This window comes from Oncorhynchus clarkii, chromosome 13 (assembly GCF_045791955.1).
Source record: "Oncorhynchus clarkii lewisi isolate Uvic-CL-2024 chromosome 13, UVic_Ocla_1.0, whole genome shotgun sequence".
NCBI lineage: Eukaryota > Metazoa > Chordata > Actinopteri > Salmoniformes > Salmonidae > Oncorhynchus > Oncorhynchus clarkii.
The window spans coordinates 8939142-8952716 of NC_092159.1; the positions used below are offsets into that span (position 1 = coordinate 8939142).

At 44.7% G+C, this 13575-nt stretch overlaps 1 protein-coding gene across 2 annotated transcripts; it reads left to right on the plus strand.

Moving 5' to 3' along the window:
* The first annotated feature begins 153 nt into the window (after positions 1-153).
* On the plus strand, positions 154-13461 carry LOC139424349 (kynurenine formamidase-like). 2 transcript variants are annotated; one of them, XM_071176089.1, is made up of 12 exons: positions 154-297; positions 1019-1109; positions 1450-1554; positions 5103-5151; positions 7236-7321; positions 7565-7637; positions 7883-7980; positions 8816-8894; positions 9986-10066; positions 10241-10376; positions 10926-11033; positions 11402-13461. In XM_071176089.1, exons 1-12 carry the CDS (start codon positions 268-270, stop codon positions 11429-11431), a joined length of 966 nt encoding a protein of 321 aa, XP_071032190.1. In that variant the 5' UTR covers positions 154-267; the 3' UTR covers positions 11432-13461. The 2 variants fall into 2 exon arrangements, with proteins under 2 accessions (XP_071032190.1, XP_071032191.1); XM_071176090.1 differs by lacking the exon at positions 9986-10066.
* Positions 13462-13575: the final 114 nt, after the last annotated feature.

Consider the following 13575-nt stretch of genomic DNA (forward strand, 5'->3'; position numbering starts at 1 on the left):
TGTTATTGTTGTGCCATCAAGTTACGGTGGTTCACTGGCTGTCGGTACAAAATCTTAGCTCTTGTCGTTAACAAATAAACAGCTGTTTGTAGAATTACCCAACTGAAACATTTTGCCTGAGAACATTGGGACACCGCGAAGACACTCGTCCCGCAGACCCGTTGACCCACTGGACTCGATGGGCCTTTTTCCCCTGCTTATCTTTTGTCCAATTCCAAAGGTTCTCTGTGTTGTGCCTATCTGCTGTTGTTACATTCAAGAGCAACAATGTCACGTTGGGAGGATATGAATAAGGATGTAAGTGATGTTAAGATGATTTTGTGTCTGTTTACACAGTAGACATTGTACTGTAAATATGTAACGGGTGCAGCTGTAGCTCTGCTTTGTGTGTGATTGATTGCGACTAAAGACGTGGACCTCGGATATCAGGTTGTTTTACCGCATTACAGTTCTCTCCTGCATCCAAAAGAAAATACACAACATTTGTAGAGCACAAATATGTGCGACAGTACGCGCGCCCCTATTCCCCAGGAAGCAGGCATGCATAATAACAAAATAACATGCTATTAACATGTGAACCTGGTGGAAAAAAACAACACTTTTTCAAAATGTAACCTTTATATAACAAAGTATTTTAACAACTGTTAGAAATATATAATAATGTCTGCAAGTAGCCCAGTTCCTCTTTTTCATAACCTACTCTTCATTTCTAAACTTTGCCTATCCGTTTGCCATTATTACTATAAAATAAAGCACCGTTTCTCATATCTAAATATCGATTATAAATGCTTTAGTTCACTGCTCACATCACCTGTTGAAACAACAAAAGTATCAACAAAAATCTGTACGTTGATTTCTGCTATTAATCAAAAGTTCCGAATGACTACCGACTGGGGGCGCTGTTGGACTGCGCCCTCGCTGTCTACCTGGTCTTTATGAGCTAATGTTCCCACTCCAACCGGCTTGTACCTATGGCCGCCCCGATTCACAACACACTTGTGTGTGGTTGTTTTGACAGGAGCTAGAGAGGCAGTTTTCGCCCAGCCAATGGTCGCACAGAATGTCGGCAGACGACGTTATCAAATCCCACGTGACGGCGCTCAAAGAAGGTCTGTCGATGATTGATTAACTAGCCGATAAAGTTGATTATTGACAAGAGTGTGGGTTCAGGAAAGAGCAATAGCCAACTGATTGCTATGGGGATCTTCTTTAGGCCAGCCGTGACATATGGGTGGTGCCCGCAGTCCGAATAATGAAATGAATGATTGGAAAGTAACCAACTGTATGTCCTTGGTTTGATTTCTATTGTTGTTGTGCCCCGTATGGCTAACAAGTATTTATGTATCCCTAGGTTACACTACAGTTTAGTCAAAATACATTTTTGCAAAGTAAACAAAGGGGTGTGTCTCTGTATATTTCTCCGTGTGCATGTTTTTGGTGCGTGTTTAGGTACGGAGCGTGCCCGTGGCCTGGCCCAAACCCTCCTCAACGTTCCCTATGGAGAAGGAGAGGGGGAGAAACTAGACGTCTATGTTCCCACCACCACTTCTCTAGGTGTGTGTGTCTGTGATATATCTTGTTTGTCAACAACACACCCTCTCTGATATTGTCTTCAACTAGAAGATGACGATAGAATAACAGGATAGTCAAGTGACACGCGTATAAACGCAACATGCAACACTTTCAAAGATTTTGGTGAGTTAGACTTAATATAAGGAAATCAGTCAATTGAAATAAATTCATTAGGCCCCAATCTATGGATTTCACATGACTGGGCGGGGTCGCAACCATGGGTGGGCCTGGAAATCAGCATGAGTTTTCCTCCACAATAGGGCTTTATTACAGACATAAATACTCCTCAGCCCCCCCCATCACCACAGACAGCCCTCGGGCATCTCCACAGACAGCCTCAGGCATCACAACAGACAGCCCTCAGGCATCTCCACAGACAGCCCTCAGGCATCTCCACAGACAGCCCTCAGGCATCACAACAGACAGCCCTCAGGCATCTCCACAGACAGCCCTCAGGCATCTCCACAGACAGCCCTCAGGCATCTCCACAGACAGCCCTCAGGCATCTCCACAGACAGCCCTCAGGCATCTCCACAGACAGCCCTCAGGCATCTCCACAGACAGCCCTCAGGCATCTCCACAGACAGCCCTCAGGCATCTCCACAGACAGCCCTCAGGCATCTCCACAGACAGCCCCTCAGGCATCTCCACAGACAGCCCCTCAGGCATCTCCACAGACAGCCCCTCAGGCATCTCCACACCTCCATTCTTCATCTCGTGGTGAAATTACATAAAATAAGGGTTTCACTGAAAACATGAAAACTGAGTTATTTTCTGTCACTGATTATTTGAGATATTACATCAAAATAGTATTAAAAGGAAGCATAAACCAAAACTCTCTCCAGATCTCCTGATCTAACACTAGTGTACTGCAGCTACAGTATGTTGTTGAGACCAAAGGGGGTATACTGTTGTGTAGTACTGTAGTAATGTAGTGTTGTACTGTGGTGTTGTACTGTAGTGGAGTAATGTAGTGTTGTACTGTAGTGTAATAGTGTAGTACTGTGGTGTAGTAGTGTACTGTGGTGTAATACTGTAGTTCAGTAGTGTAGTGGAGTAATGTAGTGTTGTACTGTGGTGTTGTACTGTGGTGTTGTACTGTGGTGTAGTACTGTGGTGTAGTAGTGTACTGTGGTGTAATACTGTAGTTCAGTAGTGTATTTTTTATTTATTTTTTTAACCAGGAAGGACTCATTGAGATTTAAAATCTATTTTTCAAGAGTGTCCTGGCCAAGATAGGCAGCACCAAGTCATGACAAAAATGACAGACAAACAACATGAAAAACTACAAGTAATCAAATAAAACCCCTAGAATTCAGGAGAGTATAACAAAATCAGAAACAGCAAATTAAAAACATTGACAGGTCAGAGAATCAGTCTCAAGATCATTCATTAGTGATTTAAAAACACCAATCGGGACAAGTTCTTCCAGTTTAAAAGTATTTTGTAAGGCGTTCCAAGACGATGGCGCAGAGTACATAAAAGCCCTTTTACCAAATTCAGTTGGGACATTTGGAACAGTTAGCTGGATAAAGTCCAGCGAACGAAGAGAGTACCCACCACATTTCTGAACAATAAAAATGCCCAAATAAAAAGGTAGTAAACCCAAAATGGCTTTGTAAATAAAAGTATATCAGTGACTGAGCCTACGAGTGACTAGAGAAGGCCAGCCAACCCTGGTATACAAAGTGCAGTGGTGCGTAAGTGTAGTGGAGTAATGTAGTACTGTACTGTAGTGTAATAGTGTAGTACTGTGGTGTAATACTGTAGTTCAGTAGTGTAGTGGAGTAATGTAGTGTTGTACTGTAGTGTAATAGTGTTGTACTGTGGTGTAGTAGTGTAGTACTGTAGTGTACTGTGGTGTAATACTGTAGTTCAGTAGTGTAGTGGAGTAATGTAGTACTGTACTGTAGTGTAATAGTGTAGTACTGTGGTGTAGTAGTGTAGTACTGTAGTGTACTGTGGTGTAATACTGTAGTTCAGTAGTGTAGTGGAGTAATGTAGTGTTGTACTGTAGTGTAATAGTGTAGTACTGTGGTGTAGTAGTGTAGTACTGTAGTGTACTGTGGTGTAATACTGTAGTTCAGTAGTGTAGTGGAGTAATGTAGTGTTGTACTGCAGTGTAATAGTGTAGTATTGTAGTGTACATTACTACTGTTGTGTAGTACTGTAGCGCAGTACTGTTGTGTAGTACTGTAGTGTACATTACTACTGTTGTGTAGTACTGTTGTGCAGTACTGTTGTGTAGTACTGTAGTGTACATTACTACTGTTGTGTAGTACTGTAGCGCATTACTGTTGTGTAGTACTGTAGTGTACATTACTACTGTTGTGTAGTACTGTTGTGCAGTACTGTTGTGTAGTACTGTAGTGTACATTACTACTGTTGTGTAGTACTGTAGTGCAGTACTGTTGTGTAGTACTGTAGTGTACATTACTACTGTTGTGTAGTACTGTAGTGCAGTACTGTTGTGTAGTGCTGTAGTGTACATTACTACTGTTGTGTAGTACTGTAGTGTACATTACTACTGTTGTGTAGTGCTGTAGTGCAGTAAGGCAGCAGCACATGACTGACAGCTGTGACAGATGTCTAATGACTTAGAGGGGATGCGGTACGCCCTTATCAAGGGGATGGCGGTAGCCCTTAAAGGGGATGCGGTACGCCCTTATCAAGGGGATGGCGGTAGCCCTTAAAGGGGATGCGGTAGCCCTTATCAAGGGGATGGCGGTAGCCCTTAAAGGGGATGCGGTACGCCCTTCTCAAGGGGATGGCGGTAGCCCTTAAAGGGGATGCGGTACGCCCTTCTCAAGGGGATGGCGGTAGCCCTTAAAGGGGATGCGGTACGCCCTTATCAAGGGGATGGCGGTAGCCCTTAAAGGGGATGCGGTACGCCCTTATCAAGGGGATGGCGGTAGCCCTTAAAGGGGATGCGGTACGCCCTTATCAAGGGGAAACCAAGCTTTCACAACACGTTACATGACACACAGGAGGGGGGGCAACATGGAACCGGAGAAACAAGGCATTTCCACAGTAGAAACTGCACACAGACACAGATCCACACAGACACAGATCCACACAGACACAGGTCCACACAGACACAGGTCCACACAGACACAGGTCCACACAAACACAGGTCCACACAGACACAGGTCCACACAGACACAGGTCCACACAGACACAGGTCCACACAGACACAGGCAGTGCCCTGGGTTAGACAGCTCATATGCCACTGGCCATGGATCTTCTAAGTGGGTGTTTGCGGGGGAGGGGGTGAAGGTGTGTGGAAGGATGGAAAAAATGGCACAAATCATCATTCTGTTACCAAACTTAGCATGTGCACTGTTCTTCAAGTAAATTCTATTTTCTTGGTAAATTTTCAGTGGAAATGGTTAAAAGTAGTTATTGTGTTGTATGGGGCTGTTTAACTTTGTTTTTTGTTTGACATATATTTTAAAGTAAAGAACTCTGAGTGTCCACATCCTTCTGTTACTGTGGACTTGACCATAACCATGTTTTCTTTCTTCTAATAGATGTTCCACTGGTAATCTACCTCCATGGAGGCTACTGGCAGTTCCTTAGGTACCTGTCTATCTATCTACACTGCCTTGCGAAAGTATTCGGCCCCCTTGAACTTTGCGACATTTTGCCACATTTCAGGCTTCAAACATAAAGATATAAAAGTGTATTTTTTTGTGAAGAATCAACAACAAGTGGGACACAATCATGAAGTGGAACGACATTTATTGGATATTTCAAACTTCAAACGTTTTATATTTTTATGTTTGAAGCCTGAAATGTGGCAAAAGGTCGCAAAGTTCAAGGGGGCCGAATACTTTCGCAAGGCACTGTATCTATCTATCTATCTATCTATCTATCTATCTATCTATCTATCTATCTATCTATCTATCTCTATCTTCTCTCTCTATTTGTCTCTCTGGTCATGGCTGTGATATTGGGGAATTAATAACCATTCTACATATTCTATTTCGCTCGGCTTTTCTCATTTGGGAAAAAGTCCATCCTCACTCCTCTGTCCTCTCTCCTCTGTCCTCTCTCCTCTCTCCTCCGTCCTCTCTCCTCTGTCCTCTCTCCTCTGTCCTCTCTCCTCCGTCCTCTCTCCTCCGTCCTCTCTCCTTCGTCCTCTCTCCTCTGTCCTCTCTCCTCTGTCCTCTCTTCTCTGTCCTCTCTTCTCTGTCCTCGCTCCTCTGTCCTCTCTCCTCTGTCCTCTCTCCTCTGTCCTCTCTCCTCCGTCCTCTCTCCTCCGTCCTCTCTCCTCCGTCCTCTCTCCTCTGTCCTCTTTCCTCTGTCCTCTCTCCTCTGTCCTCGCTCCTCTGTCCTCTCTCCTCCGTCCTCTCTCCTCCGTCCTCTCTCCTCCGTCCTCTCTCCTCCGTCCTCTCTCCTCTGTCCTCTCCTCTGTCCTCTCTCCTCTGTCCTCTCTCCTCTGTCCTCACTCCTCTGTCCTCTCTCCTCTATCCTCTCTCCTCCGTCCTCTCTCCTCCGTCCTCTCTCCTCCGTCCTCTCTCCTCTGTCCTCTCTCCTCTGTCCTCTCTCTTCTGTCCTCACTCCTCTGTCCTCTCTCCTCTATCCTCTCTCCTCCGTCCTCTCTCCTCCGTCCTCTCTCCTCCGTCCTCTCTCCTCCATCCTCTCTCCTCCATGACCGGAAACCGATAAGTGGTGGGAGAGAGTCAGTTTGTCAATAGGTGAAATGGAAGTGTCCTCCCCTCCTCGATAGCCACCTTTCATCGAGGACAGTCATGTGTATCCTACTGAGTCCTTCATATAAGAGTTTTGATATGTGCCACACCCCCTTTGAAGCAGTTGTTTTCTCAAAGGAGAACAGCAGGTAGAGAACAGTAGGTAGAGAACAGCAGGTAGAGAACAGCAGGTAGAGAACAGCAGATAGAGAACAGCAGATAGAGAACAGCAGGTAGAGAACAGCAGGTAGAGAACAGCAGATAGAGAACAGCAGGTAGAGAACAGCAGGTAGAGAACAGCAGGTAGAGAACAGTAGGTAGAGAACAGCAGGTAGAGAACAGCAGATAGAGAACAGCAGATAGAGAACAGCAGGTAGAGAACAGCAGGTAGAGAACAGCAGGTAGAGAACAGCAGGTAGAGAACAGCAGATAGAGAACAGCAGGTAGAGAACAGCAGGTAGAGAACAGCAGATAGAGAACAGCAGATAGAGAACAGCAGGTAGAGAAGAACAGGTAGAGAACAGCAGGTAGAGAACAGCAGGTAGAGAACAGCAGGTAGAGAACAGCAGGTAGAGAACAGCAGGAAGAGAACAGCAGGTAGAGAACAGCAGATAGAGAACAGCAGGTAGAGAACAGCAGGTAGAGAACAGCAGGTAGAGAACAGCAGGTAGAGAACAGCAGGTAGAGAACAGCAGGTAGAGAACAGCAGGTAGAGAACAGCAGGTAGAGAACAGCAGATAAAACATCTGAAAAAGATAATGCAGATCCATTTATATATAGAATGTTTTGCTAAATGTGTTTTGTAACTTTATACATATATTTAGGGATTTTCACCCGTGTAAACGTAATTTGCCTGATGCCGCGTGTGTGGAGAGGAGTCTAATTTCATACAAGCGCATTTTTCTCCACGAGGACGCAGGAGTTGAGCAAATCCATTTGAGAAAAGGCCTATATATTTCTTCTTCCTAGTAAGGAGGAGTCCGGGTTTATGGCTGTCCCATTGGTCCATAAGGGCGTCGTGGTGGTCGCCGTGGGTTACGACATCGCTCCCAAAGGTACCGTTGATGTGTCCCTGGTTTGTGATGTCATAGCAACATAGGAGACATTATGAATGCGTCCCAAATGTCTCCCTGTTTATCTATAGCGCACTACTTCTGTAGACTGCAGCTGGGGTCTTCAGAGCACAGCAGCCTGTTGGTCTATAATTGGGCCCTGGCCTAAAATTGGGCCCTCCATCTGTCCCTCGTTTGTTCCTATGTTTTCTTACTTTCCTCCTCGTCCCCCTGTTTCCCATCCAGGGAACATGGATTTGATGGTGTCTCAGGTGCGGAGGAGTGTGGTGTCCGTCATTCAACAGTATTCACACATTAGGTGCTCCCTCTTCATCAGTCTCAATCTCAGATCTGTGCTTACTAAAGGCAGTCTTAATGATATAGAAGCACATTTTTAATCAACTCCCATTGCCCTCCAAGAGTGGCTGAATATAATCTTTACTATCTGAGTAAAGGAGATAGTAACAAATATGTCATGACTTGATGATATGAATGTCTAGGCTAGGGGTTGGTTTCTGACTGGCAATCCTCTCTCTCTCTCTCTCTGTGTGTCTCGCTCTCTAGTGGTCTGTACCTGTGTGGCCACTCTGCGGGGGCCCACCTGGCTGCTATGATCCTCTCTACAGACTGGTCTCAGTACAGTGTGACCCCTCAGATCAAAGGTGAGAGGTTAGAGGTCAGTAGATAGCGGGTTGTCAGCAGAGACGTGAGCTCAGTAATCTTTCTCCATAACCACAGAAAGACCTGCTTTTTTATTTTGAATGATTGACAATCTTCTCTCCCTCCTATCGCCTTACCCAAACATTGTCTCTCTCTCCTATCTCCTTACCCAAACATTGTCTCTCTCTCCTATCTCCTTACCCAAACATTGTCTCTCTCTCCTATCTCCTTACCCAAACATTGTCTCTCTCTCCTATCTCCTTACCCAAACATTGTCTCTCTCTCCTATCTCCTTACCCAAACATTGTCTCTCTCTCCTATCTCCTTACCCAAACATTGTCTCTCCCTCCTATCTCCTTACCCAAACATTGTCTCTCCCTCCTATCTCCTTACCCAAACATTGTCTCTCCCTCCTATCTCCTTACCCAAACATTGTCTCTCTCTCCTATCTCCTTACCCAAACATTGTCTCTCCCTCCTATCTCCTTACCCAAACATTGTCTCTCCCTCCTATCTCCTTACCCAAACATTGTCTCTCTCTCCTATCTCCTTACCCATACATTGTCTCTCCCTCCTATCTCATTACCCATACATTGTCTCTCCCTCCTATCTCCTTACCCAAACATTATCTCTCCCTCCTATCTCCTTACCCATACATTGTCTCTCCCTCCTATCTCCTTACCCAAACATTGTCTCTCCCTCCTATTTCCTTACCCAAACATTGTCTCTCCCTCCTATCACCTTACCCAAACATTGTCTCTCCCTCCTATCTCCTTACCCAAACATTGTCTCTCTCTCTCCTATCTCCTTACCCAAACATTGTCTCTCTGTCTCTCAGGTGCGTTCCTGGTCAGTGGTATATATGACCTCCTGCCCATCCTGTCCACCTATGTCAACGAGCCTCTGAAGATGACAGAGTACGTACCACACCCCCCCACACCCATCCACCTCTGAAGATGACAGAGTACGTACCACACCCCCCCACACCCATCCACCTCTGAAGATGACAGAGTACGTACCACACCCCCCCACACCCATCCACCTCTGAAGATGACAGAGTACGTACCACACACCCCCACACCCATCCACCTCTGAAGATGACAGAGTACGTACCACACCCCCCCACACCCATCCACCTCTGAAGATGACAGAGTACGTACCACACACCCCCACACCCATCCACCTCTGAAGATGACAGAGTACGTACCACACCCCCCCACACCCATCCACCCCTGAAGATGCACCACTGAATGCTCTACCTCAGGTATTCCCAAACTGGGGTACGCGCAATGCTGTCGGGGGTACACCAAATAAATACAAAATATATTATTTAATGTCTTTTTTCCCACATTTTCAAACAGCACATTAATGTTTTCCATGGGGATATACATTTGGGTGAGTTTTTTCTCTCTCGACTGAGTAGCCTCGTTTCACTGCCAATAATAAAATTAAAGCATCTAGTGTTCAGTGAAATAACAACACAATGTCAAATACAGGTAGCCTAGTCAAATAATTAACATCCAATCACATTAACCGTTACTCTCTCGCGGGAAACCTTCACTCTTGCACAGACATTTAGAAACAAAATATGACAATTTGAAAAATAAGCCACAGGAGTTTTTTGAGCGAGAATAAAGATGACTTTTGAGTAGTGAGACATGTATAAAAGCAACAGATACCATTAATAAGAAGGGGATAGAAGCGTCTTATATGGTGAACTACCGAGTGGCTAAGACAGACAAGCCCCATACTATCGTGAAGAAACTATCGTGGAGGACTTCATTCTTCATGCGTCGCGGATATGGCTGGTACAATGTTGGGGGAAAAGCCAACAAAAACTATACAGACAATGTCTTCATCAAACACTGTTTCACGACACATCAGTGACATGGCAGGAGATGTTTTGAAACAATTACTGCTTCACATACAAGCCAGTGAATTCTATGCGTTACAGCTGGATGAGTCAACAGACTCACAGCTCCTGGTATATGTCCGTTACTTTTATAGGGGGTCAATTAAGGAAGACATCCTCTTCTGCAAACCACTGGAAACCAGGACAACGTGAGGATATTTTTCAAGTACTGGACAGGTTTGTGACATCAAATGGACTTTGGTGGTCAAGATGTGTTGGTATCTGTACTGACGGCGCACAAGCCATGACAGGGAGACATAGTGGGAGAGGTAACGCGCGTGCAAGCTCCTCTCTCTCTCTCGCCTCTTGTTTCCCCTCTTTCTCTCTGTCTCACTCTCTGTCTCTTCACAGAGAGGTGGCTCTGAGGAACAGTCCTAGTCAGCTGGTTCCGCAGCTCAAACTCTCCTCCTCCAGCTGTGACATCGTGATTGCCGTGGCGCAGAAAGACTCGCCAGAGTTCCGGAAGCAGTCGGAGAACTACTACAAAGTCAGTACAGACTGAACACATAGAAGTAGAACACAGAATCAGAGCTGATGAATAGAATGTGTCTGAGTTCCATGGATGGAAAAACAGACAGTCTGGGACACATTAGAATATATCTAGATTGTTCTTGTAGATTTCAGAAAGTGACATTCACCTTTATAACACAGCTGCACCCTTATATTTTTGGAAGAGTTTTAGGGCCTAGAAAATTACTAAAATTACAAAAAAACAATCTCCCTCTTTGCTCTCCCTCTCTTCCCTTCCTCTCTCCCTCTTTGCTCTCCCTCTCTTCCCTTCCTCTTTGCTCTCCCTCTCTTCCCTTCCTCTCTCCCTCTTTGCTCTCCCTCTCTTCCCTTCCTCTCTCCCTCTTTGCTCTCCCTCTCTTCCCTTCCGCTCTCCCTCTTTGCTCTCCCTTTCTTCCCTTCCTCTCTCCCTCTTTGCTCTCCCTCTCTTCCCTTCCTCTTTGCTCTCCCTCTCTTCCCTTCCTCTCTCCCTCTTTGCTCTCCCTCTCTTCCCTTCCTCTCTCCCTCCTCTCCTCCTTCCCTCTTGCAGACTCTGGAGTCAACAGAAGGACTGAAGGTAACATTGGAGGACGTTCCAAACACAGATCACTTCAACATCATCGAGCAGCTAGTCGACGGAGACTACCACCTCACCCAGGTAGGTACCCCCATCCCTACCTCTTTCTCCCTCTTCCTCCTTATCTATCCCTTCTGTTTTCTTCTCCTTCTCCTGCTCGCCCCTCCCTATCTCCTCCCTCCCTCCCTATCTCCTCCCTCCCTCCCTATCTCCTCCCTCCCTCCCTATCTCTTTCCAAGTCACAGTCAACCTTTGAAGAAAATAAAAAAATGTATTAGCTAGACAGTGTTATTTCCTCCCAACCTTAGTGTGGTGTGCTTTTTGTGAGTCACTCTCCTTGAGCTAATGATCATTACTCATCATGAGTATCAGTTTGTCTGTCTCAAAGGTTAAGATGAACTTGACCTTTGTGACCTTTGTCTTCATGCGTCTACGTCCTCCTTGTACAGCTGCTGTTAAAGATGATGGGGAAGAGCTAAAGAGATACAGGGACACCGGCCAATCAATGAAGAGATACAGGGACACCAGCCAATCATTGAAGAGATACAGGGACACTGGCCAATCATTCATTTACATATCAACCACAAACACCTCTGTTCTGAACCACATCTAGAGGCACCACGCACCAGGTATTATGGACTGATGGCTATTGGCTAAACAAGGTGGTTAGGTAACAGGTATTATGTTTTGTGTTACAGAACCTCCGGGGTGAAGATTCCCTTAGTTACAGTTCTTGGATCAGTTTTTGATTCCTCTTAACTTGAACTATTAGTGGGAAAAAATGCAAAACTGACCCAAAATCAGCATATAGGGGCATCTTCACCCTGCTCCGTTACAAAAAGCTATCGCCTGGAGTTCTTCCTGGTTCAAGTCATGACCAGGAAATAGTCCAGACCCTGCTTTATGTCTTATAGAAAGGTGGGCAATCATTTTGGCTCAAAGGCCGCATCGGGATTTTCTAAATTCCGAGGATGGCCGCACAGATTTTTTCCCCGGACCGATTTGTTCGTCAAAAACAATTTGTGGGCCAGAAAAAGGGAAGTTATTTAACTTTTAGGTCCAATATAATCTCTACATACTTTCTCATTTTAAACGTTCAAGAGCCACTTCCTCCAGGACTGCTGCGTAGAAGATCCTTTGAGCCATGTTCTCTCTAAGCTGCCACTTCCTCCAGGACTGCTGCGTAGAAGATCTTTTGAGAGTGTGTTTGTGTTAGAGAGGCACGTGGTTTTGTTTGGTCTCTCCTGTGTTAGTCTCTTGTGGTCGGCTACCTCAGTATAATCCTCAGACTGGCTGATAACCTCATGATGATGCATCCTACTCTCCTTACCTACACAGCTAACCTGTTGACATCTTTTTCTTTATTTAACTAGGCAAGTCAGTTTAGAACAAATTCTTATTTACAATGATGGCCTCCTTGTAAAGCTCTTAGGAATCTTTTATGGAAATGTTCAAACTGATCCTGGACCAGCCAAAGTTTGACAACATATTATGCGTCCCAAATTGCATCCTTATATAGTTCACTAGTTTTAACCAGGTCTATTTCACTAGGTAGGGTATAGGGTGCCATTTGGGACTGAAGCATAGCCTGCCAGGATAAAGTAGCAACACTTGTTTCCAGAGCGAGCGAGATAGCTAATCAGTTAACCAATCACTATGCACAAATTAATATTGTCTTCATGGCAATTTTCGCTTGTTTTAGTGGCACAGTGTAGTTGATAACGCGCCGACAGTGGCACTTTTTTGTTTCTTTGTATTGTTACATCACTTCCTGTGTTTGTTTCTAAACCTCTCTGAAACCATAGAAATAGTCCACCCATTATGACATCATTGACTTGAATAAGGATTGCCTGTTCTCTGAACCATACTGACTGGGAATCTTTCCCCACTATGTTGTTCACCTGTTATTCTAACTTTAGTCACCTGTCATTAGAACCAGGGTTCAAATTATACATGGCCTCTTGGGGGTGCATGAACGGTGAGGGTGTTCAATCTGCCCCCCCTGTAATTCAAACCCTGGTTATTTTCTAAAGGACATGAACAGGGTCTGGACTTCTCCAGATTAAGTACATGACATGAATTGCAATCAGTATGAAGAAAGGTGAATGTTGGCATTCAATAGGGTACGTCTCGAATGGTGAAACGCAGTGCACTTTTTTAGGGAAAAGGTTGCCATTTTGGACATATGTCAATATTTACCTATATAATTGTCAGATGTGTGTTACACATGGAATTCATTGTAACATGTACCCCAAAATAACCTTTTGACACTTGAATTTGTCAATCTAGAACTAAGGAATACTGTATTTTGTTTATTATTCTACCCTAATATGAAATTGTCAATCTAGATTTGCACACTAAAATGTAATAATGGTTTTACGTGGGTCATTATGCTTCTTTGTCTAGTAGCCTAAATGCTTGTTTACATTATTGTTTACATGACTAGTAATAATGTTGGTGGGAGAATTATGTAAAATATCACAATAAATGTGTATGTCATAGAAGTGTGCGATTCTGTCAAAGCTTTCTTTTTGAGAAAATATTGGTGAGTTTCAGAGACGGGACTGTGGTTGCAACTGTGGTTGCAAGGGAAGTCGAGCCTTTCATAACCCTCATATGAAGC

Bases quoted from the DNA above. Each gene is read 5' to 3' on its own strand.
- LOC139424349 (XM_071176089.1), top strand. From the start codon at position 268: ATGTCACGTTGGGAGGATATGAATAAGGAT. The intron at 8,895-9,985 runs GTACGTACCACA...TACTTTTATAGG, and splicing joins GAGCCTCTGAAGATGACAGA to GGGTCAATTAAGGAAGACAT. The intron at 10,067-10,240 runs GTTTGTGACATC...GTCTCTTCACAG, and splicing joins ATTTTTCAAGTACTGGACAG to AGAGGTGGCTCTGAGGAACA.